At 45.5% G+C, this 13,857-nt stretch overlaps 1 protein-coding gene across 5 annotated transcripts in view; it reads left to right on the top strand.

Moving 5' to 3' along the window:
- The window catches only part of LOC112251310 (exocyst complex component 2), a 93,052-nt gene that overhangs the window by 73,437 nt on the left and 5,758 nt on the right, over positions 1 to 13,857 (top strand). For all 5 annotated transcript variants that reach the window (XM_024422230.2, XM_024422231.2, XM_024422232.2 and 2 more), the window contains 4 exons: positions 391 to 446; positions 607 to 729; positions 4,676 to 4,737; positions 5,101 to 5,160. In XM_024422230.2, the coding sequence (XP_024277998.1) occupies positions 391 to 446; positions 607 to 729; positions 4,676 to 4,737; positions 5,101 to 5,160 (301 nt within the window). The remainder of the gene's footprint in view (positions 1 to 390; positions 447 to 606; positions 730 to 4,675; positions 4,738 to 5,100; positions 5,161 to 13,857) is intronic.

Genomic DNA, 13,857 nt, shown 5'->3' on the forward strand with positions numbered 1-13,857 from the left:
AATTTAATTGAATTGACAGAGGAGATGGACACAGTATAGGCAGTATAGACTATAACATGGAAACTGGGATTCAGATGTTGTTGTTAGGGATTTTTCTTAACGTCAAGGATCCCAACTTCGTTTATACATTTAAATGTTCACACTCCTACTTAGGGGTGCCATTACACGTTATACACCCACCATTCTCCAGGTTGATTGGAGAATACATACATTATATGGCTCATCTCAACCTCTACCAATAGAAATATCTACTTTCAATCTTTCCTCGCCCACTGCATTTCAGTCTAGTCTTATAGTAAAAGAGAACTGATAAATGTGTTAGGTCTGGGATCAGTTTCATATGATCGGTTTCGGGTTTTGACGTTATTATGGAACTACCTTCTTTCCAAGGTGTGAGGAACTACCTGAAAGAAGCCTTGGTCAACATCATCACTGTTCATGCTGAGGTAAGGCATTGGCTTTTCTGTATAATGAAGAGATGCATGACAAAAATTATTGGGGGCCTTCTGTAATGAGTAGAGCAGTCAGTCAGTAGTCACAGAGAGAGTTTGATCTCTCTCGTTATCCCCCTGCCCCTCTCTCTCTCTCCACCTCTTTCTCTCTCAGGTCTTCACAGTGTCAAAGGAGCTAGTTCCCAGGGTTCTGACTAGAATCGTTGATGGTGTGGCGGAGGAGATGAGCCGTCTCATGCAGTGTGTGTCATCCTTCAGCATGAACGGAGCCATACAGGTACACCACACGCGCACGCACGCACGCACGCACACACACACACACACACACACACACACACACACACACACACACACACACACACACACACACACACACACACACACACACACACACACACACACACACACACACACACACACACTTTCAGATGCCACTCTCTCGAGTGAGTCAAATGAAGAGCCACCAACTGGGGGGATTTACCCTCTTTTACTGATGATTCTAAACCCCAGCACCTCTACCAGACCAGCTACTGGTATACTACACTCTACAGCCCAAACTGAGGATATTAAATGCCCAGTGCAGTCACTGTTTTATACAGTATATTTTTCCACACTATGAAGTTGGAATTACACTGAAATTATGAAAATTATGATAACTGCTCTTTTAGTGTAAGAGCTGTTTGAAAAGACTGCCAGAAATGTCAGCTTGTTTTGGTGGGATGGAGTTTTGGCCTGCCCACTTAATTGTTACCTTGAAAAATATTTGATATTGAAATAAAAACTGCTGCACTGGACCTTTTAACCTCATTTACCCATTATTTATTTTTTCTTTATCCATCTCTCACTCACTCATTCACTCACTCTTGCTCTCTCTCTCTCGCTCTCTCTCTCTCTTGCTCTTTCTCTCTCTCACTCACTCGCTCTCGCTCTCTCTCTCACTCACTCACCCACTCACTCAATTTCAATGTAAGGGCTTTTTTAAATGTATTTTTATTTAACCTTTATTTAACCAGGTAGGCCAGTTGAGAACAAGTTCTCATTTACAACTGCGACCTGGCCAAGATAAAGCAAAGCAGTGCGACACAAACAACAACAGAGTTACATGGAATAAACAAGCGTACAGTCAATAACACAATAGGGAAAAAATGAAGTCTATATACAGTGTGTGCAAATGCCACGAGGAGGTATGGCAATAAATAGGCCATAGTAGCAAAGTAATTACAATTTAGCAGATTAACACTGGAGTGATAGATGAGCAGATGATGATGAGCAGATGATGGTGTGTAAGTAGTGATATTGGTGTGCAAAAGAGCAGCAAAGTAAATAAAAACAATATGGGGATGAGATAGTACATCTGTAAATAGCCCACCCAATCTACCTATGTACGGCTGCAGCGATCGGTTAGCTGCTCAGATAGCTGATGTTTAAAGTTAGTGCGGGAAATGTAAGTCTCCAGCTTCAGCGATTTTTGCAATTCGTTCCAGTCACTGGCAGCAGAGAGCTGGAAGGAAAGGCGGCCAAAGGGGGTGTTGGTTTTAGGGATGACCAGTGAGATATACCTGCTGGAGTGCGTGCTATGGGTGGATGTTGTTATCGTGACCAGTGAGCTGAGATCAGGCGGAGCTTTACCTAGTATAGACTTGTAGATGACCTAGTGGGTCTGGCGACGAATATGTAGCGAGGGCCAGCCGACTAGAGCATACAGGTCGAAGTGGTGGGTGGTATAAGGCGCTTTGGTAACAAAACAGATGGCACTGTGATAGACTGCATCCAATTTGCTGAGTAGAGTATTGGAAGCTATTTTGTAAATGACATCGCCAAAGTCGAGGATCGGTAGGATAGTCAGTTTTACTAGGGTAATTTTGGCGGCGTGAGTGAAGGAGGCTTTGTTGTGAAATAGAAAGCCGATTCTAGATTTGATTTTGGATTGAAGATGTTTGATGTGAGTCTGGAAGGAGAGTTTACAGTCTAGCCAGACACCTAGGTATTTGTAGTTGTCCACGTATTCTAGGTCAGAACCGTCCAGAGTAGTGCTGCTAGTCGGGAGGGAGGGTGCGGGGAGCGAACTGTTGAAAAGCATTCATTTGGTTTTGCTAGCGTTTAAGAGCAGTTGGAGGCCACAGAAGGAGTGTTGTATGGCATTGAAGCTTGTTTGGAAGTTAGTTAACACAGTGTCCAAGAAAGGGCCAGATGTATACAGAATGGTGTCGTCTGCGTAGGTAGATCAGGGAATCACCCGCAGAAAGAGCGACATCGTTGATTTATACAGAGAAAAGAGTCGGCAGGAGAATTGAACCCTGTGGCACCCCCATAGAGACTGCCAGAGGTCCGGACAACAGGCTCTCCGATTTTACACACTGAACTCTATCTGCGAAGTAGCTGGGAAACCAGGCGAGGCAGTCATTTGAGAAACCAAGGCTATTGCGTCTGCCAATAAGAATACGTTGATTGACCGAGTTGAAAGCCTTGGTCAGGTCGATGAAGATGGCTGCACAGTACTGTCTTTTATCGATGGTGGTTATGATATCGTTTAGTACCTTGAGCTTGGCTGAGGTGCACCCGTGACCAGCTCGGAAACCGGATTGCACAGCAGAGAAGGTACGGTGAGATTCGAAATGGTCAGTGATATGTTTATTAACTTGGCTTTCGAAGACTTTAGAAAGGCAGGGCAGGGTGGATATAGGTCTGTAACAGTTTGGGTCTAGAGTGTCACCCCCTTTGAAGAGGGGGATGGCCGCGGAAGCTTTCCAATCTTTAGGCATCTTGGATGAAATGAAAGAGAGGTTGAACAGACTGGTAATAGGGGTTGCAACAATGGCGGCGGATCATTTTAGAAAGAGAGGGTCCAGATTGTCTAGCCCAGCTGATTTGTACAGGTCCAGGTTTTGCAGCTCTTTCAGAACATCTGCGATCTGGATTTGGGTGAAGGGGAAGCTGGGGAAGCTTGGGCAAGTAGCTGCGAGTGGTGCGGTGGTTGGTCGGGGTTGGGGTAGCCAGGAAGAAAGTATGGCCAGCCGTAGAGAAATGCCTTTTGAAATGTTCAATTATCATAGATTTATCGGTGGTGACCTTGTCGCCAAGCCTCAGTGCAGTGGGCAGCTGGGAGGAGGTGCTCTTGTTCTCCATGGACTTTACAGTGTCCCAAAACTTTTTGGAGTTAGAGCTACAGGATGCAAATTTCTGTTTGAAAAAGCTAGCCTTTGCTTTCCTGACTGACTGTGTGTATTGGTTCCTGACTTCCCTGAACAGTTGTATTTCGCGGGGACTATTCGATGCTATTGCAGTCCGCCACAGGATGTTTTTGTGCTGGTCAAGGGCAGCCAGGTCTGGAGTGACCCAAGGGTTATATCTGTTCTTAGTTGTACATTTTTTGAAAGGGGCATGCTTATTTAAGATGGTGAGGAAATTACTTTTAAAGAACGACCAGGCATTCTCGACTGACGGGATGAGGTCAATATCCTTCCAGGATACCTGGGCCAGGTTGAATAGAAAGGCCTGCTTGCAGCAGTGTTTTAGGGAGCGTTTGACAGTGATGAGGGGTGGTCGTTTGACCGGGGACCCATAGCAGATAAAGGCAATGAGGCAGTGATCGCTGAGATCCTGATTGAAAACAGCAGAGGTGTATTTGGAGGGCATGTTGGTCAGGATAATATCTATGAGGGTGCCCATGTTTATGGATTTAGGGTTGTACCTGGTGGTTTCCTTGATTATTTGTGTGAGATTGAGGGCATCTAGCTCAGATTGTAGGACTGCTGGAGTGTTAAGCATATCCCAGTTTAGGTCACCTACCAGAATGAACTCTGAAGATAGATGAGGGGCAATCAATTCACATATGGTGTCCAGGGCACCGCTATATATATGTGTCCAGGGCAACACTGTATATGTCTATATACAGTGTTGTAATGATGTGCAAATAGTTCAAGTACAAAAGGTAAAATAAATAAAACATAAATATGGGTTGTATTTACAATGGGGTTTGTTATTCACTGGTTGCCCTTTTCTTGTGGCAACAGGTCACAAATATTACTGCTGTGATTGTACACTGTGGTATTTCACACAATAGATTTGGGAGTTTATCAAAATTGGATTTGTTTTCAAATTCTTTGTGGGTCTGTGTAATCTGAGGGAAATATGTGTCTCTAATATGGTCATACATTTAGCAGGGGGTTAGGAAGTGCAGCTGTTTCCACCTCATTTCACTCTCTCTCTCTCACTCTCTCCAGGCCCGTTTGGAGATCAATGCTCTGAGAGATGTTGTAGCCTCCTACCTGTCATCTGAGAGCCAGTAAGACCCCAAAAACACTCCCTGAGACTGTACTGTACTACATCACTACACACCTATGTATCACACGCACACCTACACTTCACACACACACTGTGCATACTACTGTATACATGTATATATGTTACAGAAACTACACAGTACTCTCACTGTCATTCCTGTAAGTCACAATAATCTTACCCACGCCTTCTACCAGCCACTCTCTAGTCTACATTACCTGGGGGTACTGTATATTGAAAAGGAAGCGAAAGCAGCACTCCAGCTAGTTTAATCTGTTTTTGTGTGATGGTATGTCTCCTCCTTTGTTTAGTAGAATGTTGGTGTGTGTCGTGTGGTGTGGTGTCAACTGTGTGTATCTTGTTTCAGCGCCAACTTCAAGCAGGCTCTGGAGGCCCTCCCCCAGTTACACAGTGGAGCAGACCAAAAGTAAGTCATTCATCAAGGGTAATACCGGTTCCATTTAAAATATGGAGCGAATTCAGTGCCAACTTCAAGCAGGCTCTGGAGGCCCTCCCCCAGTTACACAGTGGAGCAGACCAAAAGTAAGTCATTCATCAAGGGTAATACCGGTTCCATTTAAAATATGGAGCGAATTCAGTGCCAACTTCAAGCAGGCTCTGGAGGCCCTCCCCAGTTACACAGTGGAGCAGACCAAAAGTAAGTCATTCATCAAGGGTAATACCGGTTCCATTTAAAATATGGAGCGAATTCAGTGCCAACTTCAAGCAGGTTCTGGAGGCCCTCCCCCAGTTACACAGTGGAGCAGACCAAAAGTAAGTCATTCATCAAGGGTAATACTGGTTCCATTTAAAATATGGAGCGAATTCAGTGCCAACTTCAAGCAGGCTCTGGAGGCCCTCCCCAGTTACACAGTGGAGCAGACCAAAAGTAAGTCATTCATCAAGGGTAATACTGGTTCCATTTAAAATATGGAGCGAATTCAGTGCCAACTTCAAGCAGGCTCTGGAGGCCCTCCCCCAGTTACACAGTGGAGCAGACCAAAAGTAAGTCATTCATCAAGGGTAATACTGGTTCCATTTAAAATATGGAGCGAATTCAGTGCCAACTTCAAGCAGGTTCTGGAGGCCCTCCCCCAGTTACACAGTGGAGCAGACCAAAAGTAAGTCATTCATCAAGGGTAATACTGGTTCCATTTAAAATATGGAGCGAATTCAGTGCCAACTTCAAGCAGGTTCTGGAGGCCCTCCCCAGTTACACAGTGGAGCAGACCAAAAGTAAGTCATTCATCAAGGGTAATACCGGTTCCATTTAAAATATGGAGCGAATTCAGTGCCAACTTCAAGCAGGTTCTGGAGGCCCTCCCCCAGTTACACAGTGGAGCAGACCAAAAGTTAGTCATTCATCAAGGGTAATACTGGTTCCATTTAAAATATGGAGACATTTCACTTCCATTTAAAATATGGAGCGAATTCAGTGCCAACAGAAACTGTATTTGATTTCATTATTTTTGGATTTGTATTTAGATATTGAATTCATTATTTTTGAGTTTGTAATGGACAAATTGAGTCATTGAAATTCATAAATTGAACTTGTATTTCATGATTTTAAACCGATTTAATTAATATTGCATTCAGTTTTAAAATTCAATTTAATTGAATATTACAATTCTATATTTATATATTCAGTTTCAATATGGTAAATATTACATTCATTGCCCTGGTATCAAGTTTATAAACTAATTTCAAGTTTACCAAAGTTTCAAACACTCAACTTCTTAAATGCGTTCGGATTCAGTCTTCAAATTCAATTCTCTACATTCAGATTCAAAACCAGAGATAACATCCTGGTCAGCAAGGAATGGTAGAAGAGAACAGATAGAATCTTTGTGTTAAACAGATTTCTGAAGCCAATGTGGCATTTTGAATACATTTTCTTCCTATGATTTTGGCTCTAGCGTTTGAACCGTTTGGGCTATGAGATATTATGACCCAATTCCTGAAAGCTCTCTGGAACACGGTTGTATATTCCGTTCCCCTCTATGATGCTCAAAGGACTCGTTAGAAGGGAGTGCGACAAAAAATGCAATTTGGCCACAATAACAATATAGTTGAATAGCCATGTCATAGCCCTTCGAAATATAGCTTTTCCACTTTCTAATTAATCTTGCTCTTGTGACTGACTGGATTCGAACCGGGTCTCCTGCATGTCAAAAGACTGTGTTAGCCCACTTACACCAACATCTAATAGGCTAATTTCAGGCTCCAGGGATATTAGTGGTCAGAAATGCACTACATGACCAAAGGTATGTGGACACTTGCTCTTCAAACATCTCATTCCAAAATCATGGGCATTAATATGGAGTTGGTCCCCCCTTTGCTGCTATAACAGCTTCCACTCTTCTGGCTCGCAGTCGGCGTTCCAATTCATCCCAAAAGTGTTCGTTGGGGTTGAGGGCAGGGCTCTGTGTAGGCCAGTCAAGTTTTTACACATCGATCTCGACAAGACATTTCTGTATGGACCTTGCTTTGTGCACAGGGGCATTATCATGCTGAAGCAGGAAAGGGCCTTCCCCAAACTGTTGCCACAAAGTTGGAAGCACATAATCATCTAGAATGTCATTGTGTACTGTAGCGTTAAGATTTCCCTTCACGGGAACGAAGGGGCCTAGCCCGAACTATGAAAAACAGCCACATACTATTATTCTTCCTCTACCAAACTTCACAGTTCGCACTATGCATTGGGGCAGGTAGCATTCTCCTGGAATCCGCCAAACCCAGATTTGTCCACTGGACTGCCAGATGGTGAAGCGTGATTCATCACAAAAGAGAACACATTTCCACTGCTCCAGAGTCCGATGGCGGCGAGCTTTACACCACTCCATCCGATGCCTGGCTGCTTCGGCCTTGGAAACCCATTTCATGAAGCTCCAGATGAACAGTTCCTGTACTGACGTTGCTTCCAGAGGCAGTTTGGAATTCGGTAGTGAGTGTTGCAACTGAGGACAGACTATTTTTGTGCGCTACCCGCTTCAGCACTCAGTACAACGTAACTTTCAGGTCTCTTGAGAAGGTACTCATCATGCAAGCATGCTCCCCAAACCACCTGTTACACTTCACCCTCCCTTTGACCTCCTCCTCCTCGAAGAGACCCATTTAAGTCACATAACCAATACCTAGGTTTGCCAGAGACTTGAAACTAACAAGCTGTCATTGTAAATAAGATTGTGTTCTTAACTGACTTGCCTAGTTAAATAAAGGTAATGTAATATATATATATATATATTACCTTTATTTAACTATATATATATATATATATATATATATATAAATGAACACAAACTCTGTAACAGAGGTACTTCCGGCGCCGACAGAGATGGCCGCCTCGCTTCGCGTTCCTAGGAAACTATGCAGTTTTTTGTTTTTTTACGTGTTATTTCTTACACTAGTACCCCAGGTCATCTTAGGTTTCATTACATACAGCCGAGAAGAACTACTGAATATAAGATCAGCGTCAACTCACCATCAGTACGACCAAGAATATGTTTTTCGCGATGCGGATCCTGTGTTCTGCCTTACAACCAGTGTAACGGAGTGGATCACATGCAGCGACCCAAAAAAAAAACGACTCAGAAAAAGAGGGAAACGAAGCGGTCTTCTGGTCAGACTCCGGAGACGGGCACATCGTGCACCACTCCCTAGCATTCTTCTTGCCAATGTCCAGTCTCTTGACAACAAGGTTGATGAAATCCGAGCAAGGGTAGCATTCCAGAGGGACATCAGAGACTGTAACGTTCTCTGCTTCACGGAAACATGGCTAACTGGAGAGACGCAATCCGAAGCGGTGCAGCCAGCGGGTTTCTCCACGCATCGCGCCGACAGAAACAAACATCTTTCTGGTAAGAAGACGGGCGGGGGCGTATGCCTTATGGCCAACGTGACATGGTGTGATGAAAGAAACATACAGGAACTCAAATCCTTCTGTACACCTGATTTAGAATTCCTCACAATCAAATGTAGACCGCATTATCTACCAAGAGAATTCTCTTCGATTATAATCACAGCCGTATATATCCCCCCCCCAAGCAGACACATCGATGGCTCTGAACGAACTTTATTTAACTCTCTGCAAACTGGAAACGATTTATCCGGAGGCTGCATTCATTGTAGCTGGGGATTTTAACAAGGCTAATCTGAAAACAAGACTCCCTAAATTTTATCAGCATATCGATTGCGCAACCAGGGGTGGAAAGACCCTGGATCATTGTTACTCTAACTTCCGCGACGCATATAAGGCCCTGCCCCGCCCCCTTTCGGAAAAGCTGACCACGACTCCATTTTGTTGATCCCTGCCTACAGACAGAAACTAAAACAAGAAGCTCCCACGCTGAGGTCTGTCCAACGCTGGTCCGACCAAGCTGACTCCACACTCCAAGACTGCTTCCATCACGTGGACTGGGAGATGTTTCGTATTGCGTCAGACAACAACATTGACGAATACGCTGATACGGTGTGCGAGTTCATTAGAACGTGCGTTGAAGATGTCGTTCCCATAGCAACGATTAAAACATTCCCTAACCAGAAACCGTGGATTGATGGCAGCATTTGTGTGAAACTGAAGGCACGAACCACTGCTTTTAATCAGGGCAAGGTGTCTGGTAACATGACTGAATACAAACAGTGCAGCTATTCCCTCTGCAAGGCTATCAAACAAGCTAAGCGCCAGTACAGAGACAAAGTAGAATCTCAATTCAACGGCTCAGACACAAGAGGCATGTGGCAGGGTCTACAGTCAATCACGGACTACAGGAAGAAACCCAGCCCAGTCACGGACCAGGATGTCTTGCTCCCAGGCAGACTAAATAACTTTTTGCCCGCTTTGAGGACAATACAGTGCCACTGACACGGCCTGCAACGGAAACATGCGGTCTCTCCTTCACTGCAGCCGAAGTGAGTAAGACATTTAAACGTGTTAACCCTCGCAAGGCTGCAGGCCCAGACGGCATCCCCAGCCGCGCCCTCAGAGCATGCGCAGACCAGCTGGCCGGTGTGTTTACGGACATATTCAATCAATCCCTATACCAGTCTGCTGTTCCCACATGCTTCAAGAGGGCCACCATTGTTCCTGTTCCCAAGAAAGCTAAGGTAACTGAGCTAAACGACTACCGCCCCGTAGCACTCACATCCGTCATCATGAAGTGCTTTGAGAGACTAGTCAAGGACCATATCACCTCCACCCTACCTGACACCCTTGACCCACTCCAATTTGCTTACCGCCCAAATAGGTCCACAGACGATGCAATCTCAACCACACTGCACACTGCCCTAACCCATCTGGACAAGAGGAATACCTATGTGAGAATGCTGTTCATCGACTACAGCTCGGCATTCAACACCATAGTACCCTCCAAGCTCGTCATCAAGCTCGAGACTCTGGGTCTCGACCCCGCCCTGTGCAACTGGGTACTGGACTTCCTGACGGGCCGCCCCCAGGTGGTGAGGGTAGGCAACAACATCTCCACCCCGCTGATCCTCAACACTGGGGCCCCACAAGGGTGCGTTCTGAGCCCTCTCCTGTACTCCCTGTTCACCCACGACTGCGTGGCCATGCACGCCTCCAAGTCAATCATCAAGTTTGCGGACGACACAACAGTGGTAGGCTTGATTACCAACAACGACGAGACGGCCTACAGGGAGGAGGTGAGGGCCCTCGGAGTGTGGTGTCAGGAAAATAACCTCACACTCAACGTCAACAAAACTAAGGAGATGATTGTGGACTTCAGGAAACAGCAGAGGGAACACCCCCATCCACATCGATGGAACAGTAGTGGAGAGGGTAGCAAGTTTTAAGTTCCTCGGCATACACATCACAGACAAACTGAATTGGTCCACTCACACAGACAGCATCGTGAGGAAGGCGCAGCAGCGCCTCTTCAACCTCAGGAGGCTGAAGAAATTCGGCTTGTCACCAAAAGCACTCACAAACTTCTACAGATGCACAATCGAGAGCATCCTGGCGGGATGTATCACCGCCTGGTATGGCAACTGCACCGCCCTCAACCGTAAGGCTCTCCAGAGGGTAGTGAGGTCTGCACAACGCATCACCGGGGGCAAACTACCTGCCCTCCAGGACACCTACACCACCCGATGCTACAGGAAGGCCATAAAGATCATCAAGGACATCAACCACCCGAGCCACTGCCTGTTCACCCCGCTGTCATCCAGAAGGCGAGGTCAGTACAGGTGCATCAAAGCTGGGACCGAGAGACTGAAAAACAGCTTCTATCTCAAGGCCATCAGACTGTTAAACAGCCACCACTAACATTGAGTGGCTACTGCCAACACACTGTCAATGACACTGACTCTACTCCAGCCACTTTAATCATGGGAATTGATGGGAAATGATGTAAATATATCACTAGCCACTTTAAACAATGCTACCTTATATAATGTTACTTACCCTACATTGTTCATCTCATATGCATACGTTGATACTGTACTCTATATCATCGACTGCATCCTTATGTAATACATGTATCACTAGCCACTTTAACTATGCCACTTGGTTTACATACTTATCTCATATGTATATACTGTACTCGATATCATCTACTGTATCTTGCCTATGCTGCTCTGTACCATCACTCATTCATATATCCTTATGTACATATTCTTTATCTCCTTACACTGTGTATAAGACAGTAGTTTTTTTGGAATTGTTAGTTAGATTACTTGCTCGTTATTACTGCATTGTCGGAACTAGAAGCACAAGCATTTCGCTACACTCGCATTAACATCTGCTAACCATGTGTATGTGACAAATAAAATTTGATTTGATTTGATAAAAATTTGATTTGATTTGAGTTTGGGTCTAGACTGTCTCCCCCTTTGAAGAGGGGGATGACTGCGGCCGTTTTCCATACTTTAGGAATCTCAGACGATACGGAAGAGAGGTTGAACAGGCTAGTAATTGGGGTTGCAATAATGGCGGCAGATTTTTAGGAAGAGGGTCCAGATTGTCTAGCCCAGCTGATTTGTAGGGATCCAGATTTTGCAGCTCCTTCTGAACATCAGCTATCTGGATTTGGGTGAAGGAGAAGCAGGTTGGGGGGGGGCTTGGGCAAGTTGCTGCAGGGGGTGCTGAGATGTTGGCCGGGGTAGGGGTAGCCAGGTGGAAAGCATGGCCAGCTGTAAAAAATGCTTATTGAAATTCTTGATTATCATATATTTATTGGTGGTGACAGCGTTTCCTAGCCTCAGTGCAGTGGCAGCTGGGAGGAGGTTCTCCATGGACTTTACAGTGTCCCAAAACCTTTTGGAATTAGTGCTACTGGATGTAAATTTATGTTTGAAAAAGCTAGCCTTAGCTTTCCGAACTGACTTTTTATATTGTTTCCTGACTTCCCTGAAAAGTTGTGTGTCGCGGAGGCTATTCGATGCTAATGCAGTACGCTACAGGATGTTTTTGTGCTGGTCAAGGGCAGTCAAGTCTGGAGTGAACCAAGGGCTGTATCTGTTCTTAGTTTTACATTTTTTGAATGGGCATGCTTATTTAAGACGATGAGGAAAGCACTTTTAAAGAACAACCAGGCATCCTCTACTGACTTGAAGTGAAGTGTTTTAGGGAGCGTTTGACAGTGATGAGGAGTGGTCGTTTGACTGCTGGCCCATTGCGGACGCAGGCAATGAGGCAGTGATCGCTGAGATCCTGGTTGAAGACAGCAGAGCTGTATTTGGAGGGCAGGTTGGTTAGGATGATATCTATGAGGGTGCCCATGTTTACGGGTTTAGGGTTGTACCTGGTAGGCTCCTTGATAATTTGTTTGAGATTGAGGGCATCTAGCTTAGATAGTAGGACGGCCGGGGTGCTAAACATTTCCCAGTTTAGGTCACCTAACAGTACGAACTCTGAAGATAGATGGGGGGCAATCCATTCACATATGGTGTCCAGAGCACAGCTGGGGGCTGAGTGGGGTCTATAACACGCGGCAACAGTAAGAGACTTATTTCTGGAAAGGTGGATTTTTAAAAGTAGAAGCTTGAATTGTTTGGGCGCAGACCTGGATAGCATGACAGAACGCTGCAGGCTATCTCTGCAGTAGATTGCAATTCCGCCCCCTTTGGCAGTTTCTTGATGGAAAATGTTGTAGTTGGGGATGGAAATTTCAGACTTTTTGGTGGCCTTCCTAAGCCAGGATTCAGACACGGCTACGACATCAGTGTTGGCGGAGTGTGCTAAAGCAGTGAATAAGACAAATTTAGGGAGGGGGCTTCTGATAATAACATGCATGAGACAAAGGCTTTTACGGTTACAGAAGTCAACAAATGAGAGCACCTGGGGAATAGGTGTGATTCTGGGGGCTACAGGGCCTGGGTTAACCTCTACACCACCAGAGGAACAGAGGAGGAGTAGGATAAGGGTACGGCTAAAGGCTATGAGAACTGGTCGTCTAGTGCGTTGGGAACAGAGAATTAAAGGGGCAGATTTCTGGGCGTGGTAGAATAGATTCAGGGCATAATGTACAAACAAGGATATGGTAGGATGTGAGTACAGTGGGGGTAAACCTAGGCATTGAGTGACTATGAGAGAGTTTGCATCTCTAGAGACATCAGCTCAGCCAGGTGAGGTCTCCCCATTTGTGGGGGTATGTGACAAAAGAGCTATCTAAGGCATGTTGAGCTGGACTAAGGGCTCTACAGTGAAATAAAACAATAACTAAAACAGCAGTAGACAAGGCATATTGACATTAGAGAAAGGCATGTGTAGCGAAGTGACCATAGGGTCCAATGAGCAGCAATAGGTGAGTCCGGGAGCCGTTTGGTAGTCGCTACTATGCTAGGCGAGCGGGAGGCACGGCGTTCAGAAAGCTAGCGTGCCATTGCTAGCAGATGGGTGTTTCTGCGACATCGCAACGGAAAAGCCTGTTGAAACCACATCGGACGATTACGTCGGCAGACCAGTCGCGATGGAACGGTGGGGCTCCATGTCGGCAATAAAGGGTCCAGGCCAATTGGCAGAAGAGGTATTGTAGCCCATGAATTAGCGAGTATACCTATTCAGCAAGCCAGGAGATGGGCCTAGCTCGAGGCTAGTTCGAGGATAGCTCAAGGCCAACTGTTGCTTGCTTCGGGACAGAGGCGTTAGCCAGCAGTAGCCACTTGGTTG

This window comes from Oncorhynchus tshawytscha, linkage group LG05, assembly GCF_018296145.1.
Source record: "Oncorhynchus tshawytscha isolate Ot180627B linkage group LG05, Otsh_v2.0, whole genome shotgun sequence".
Taxonomy (NCBI): Eukaryota; Metazoa; Chordata; class Actinopteri; order Salmoniformes; family Salmonidae; genus Oncorhynchus; species Oncorhynchus tshawytscha.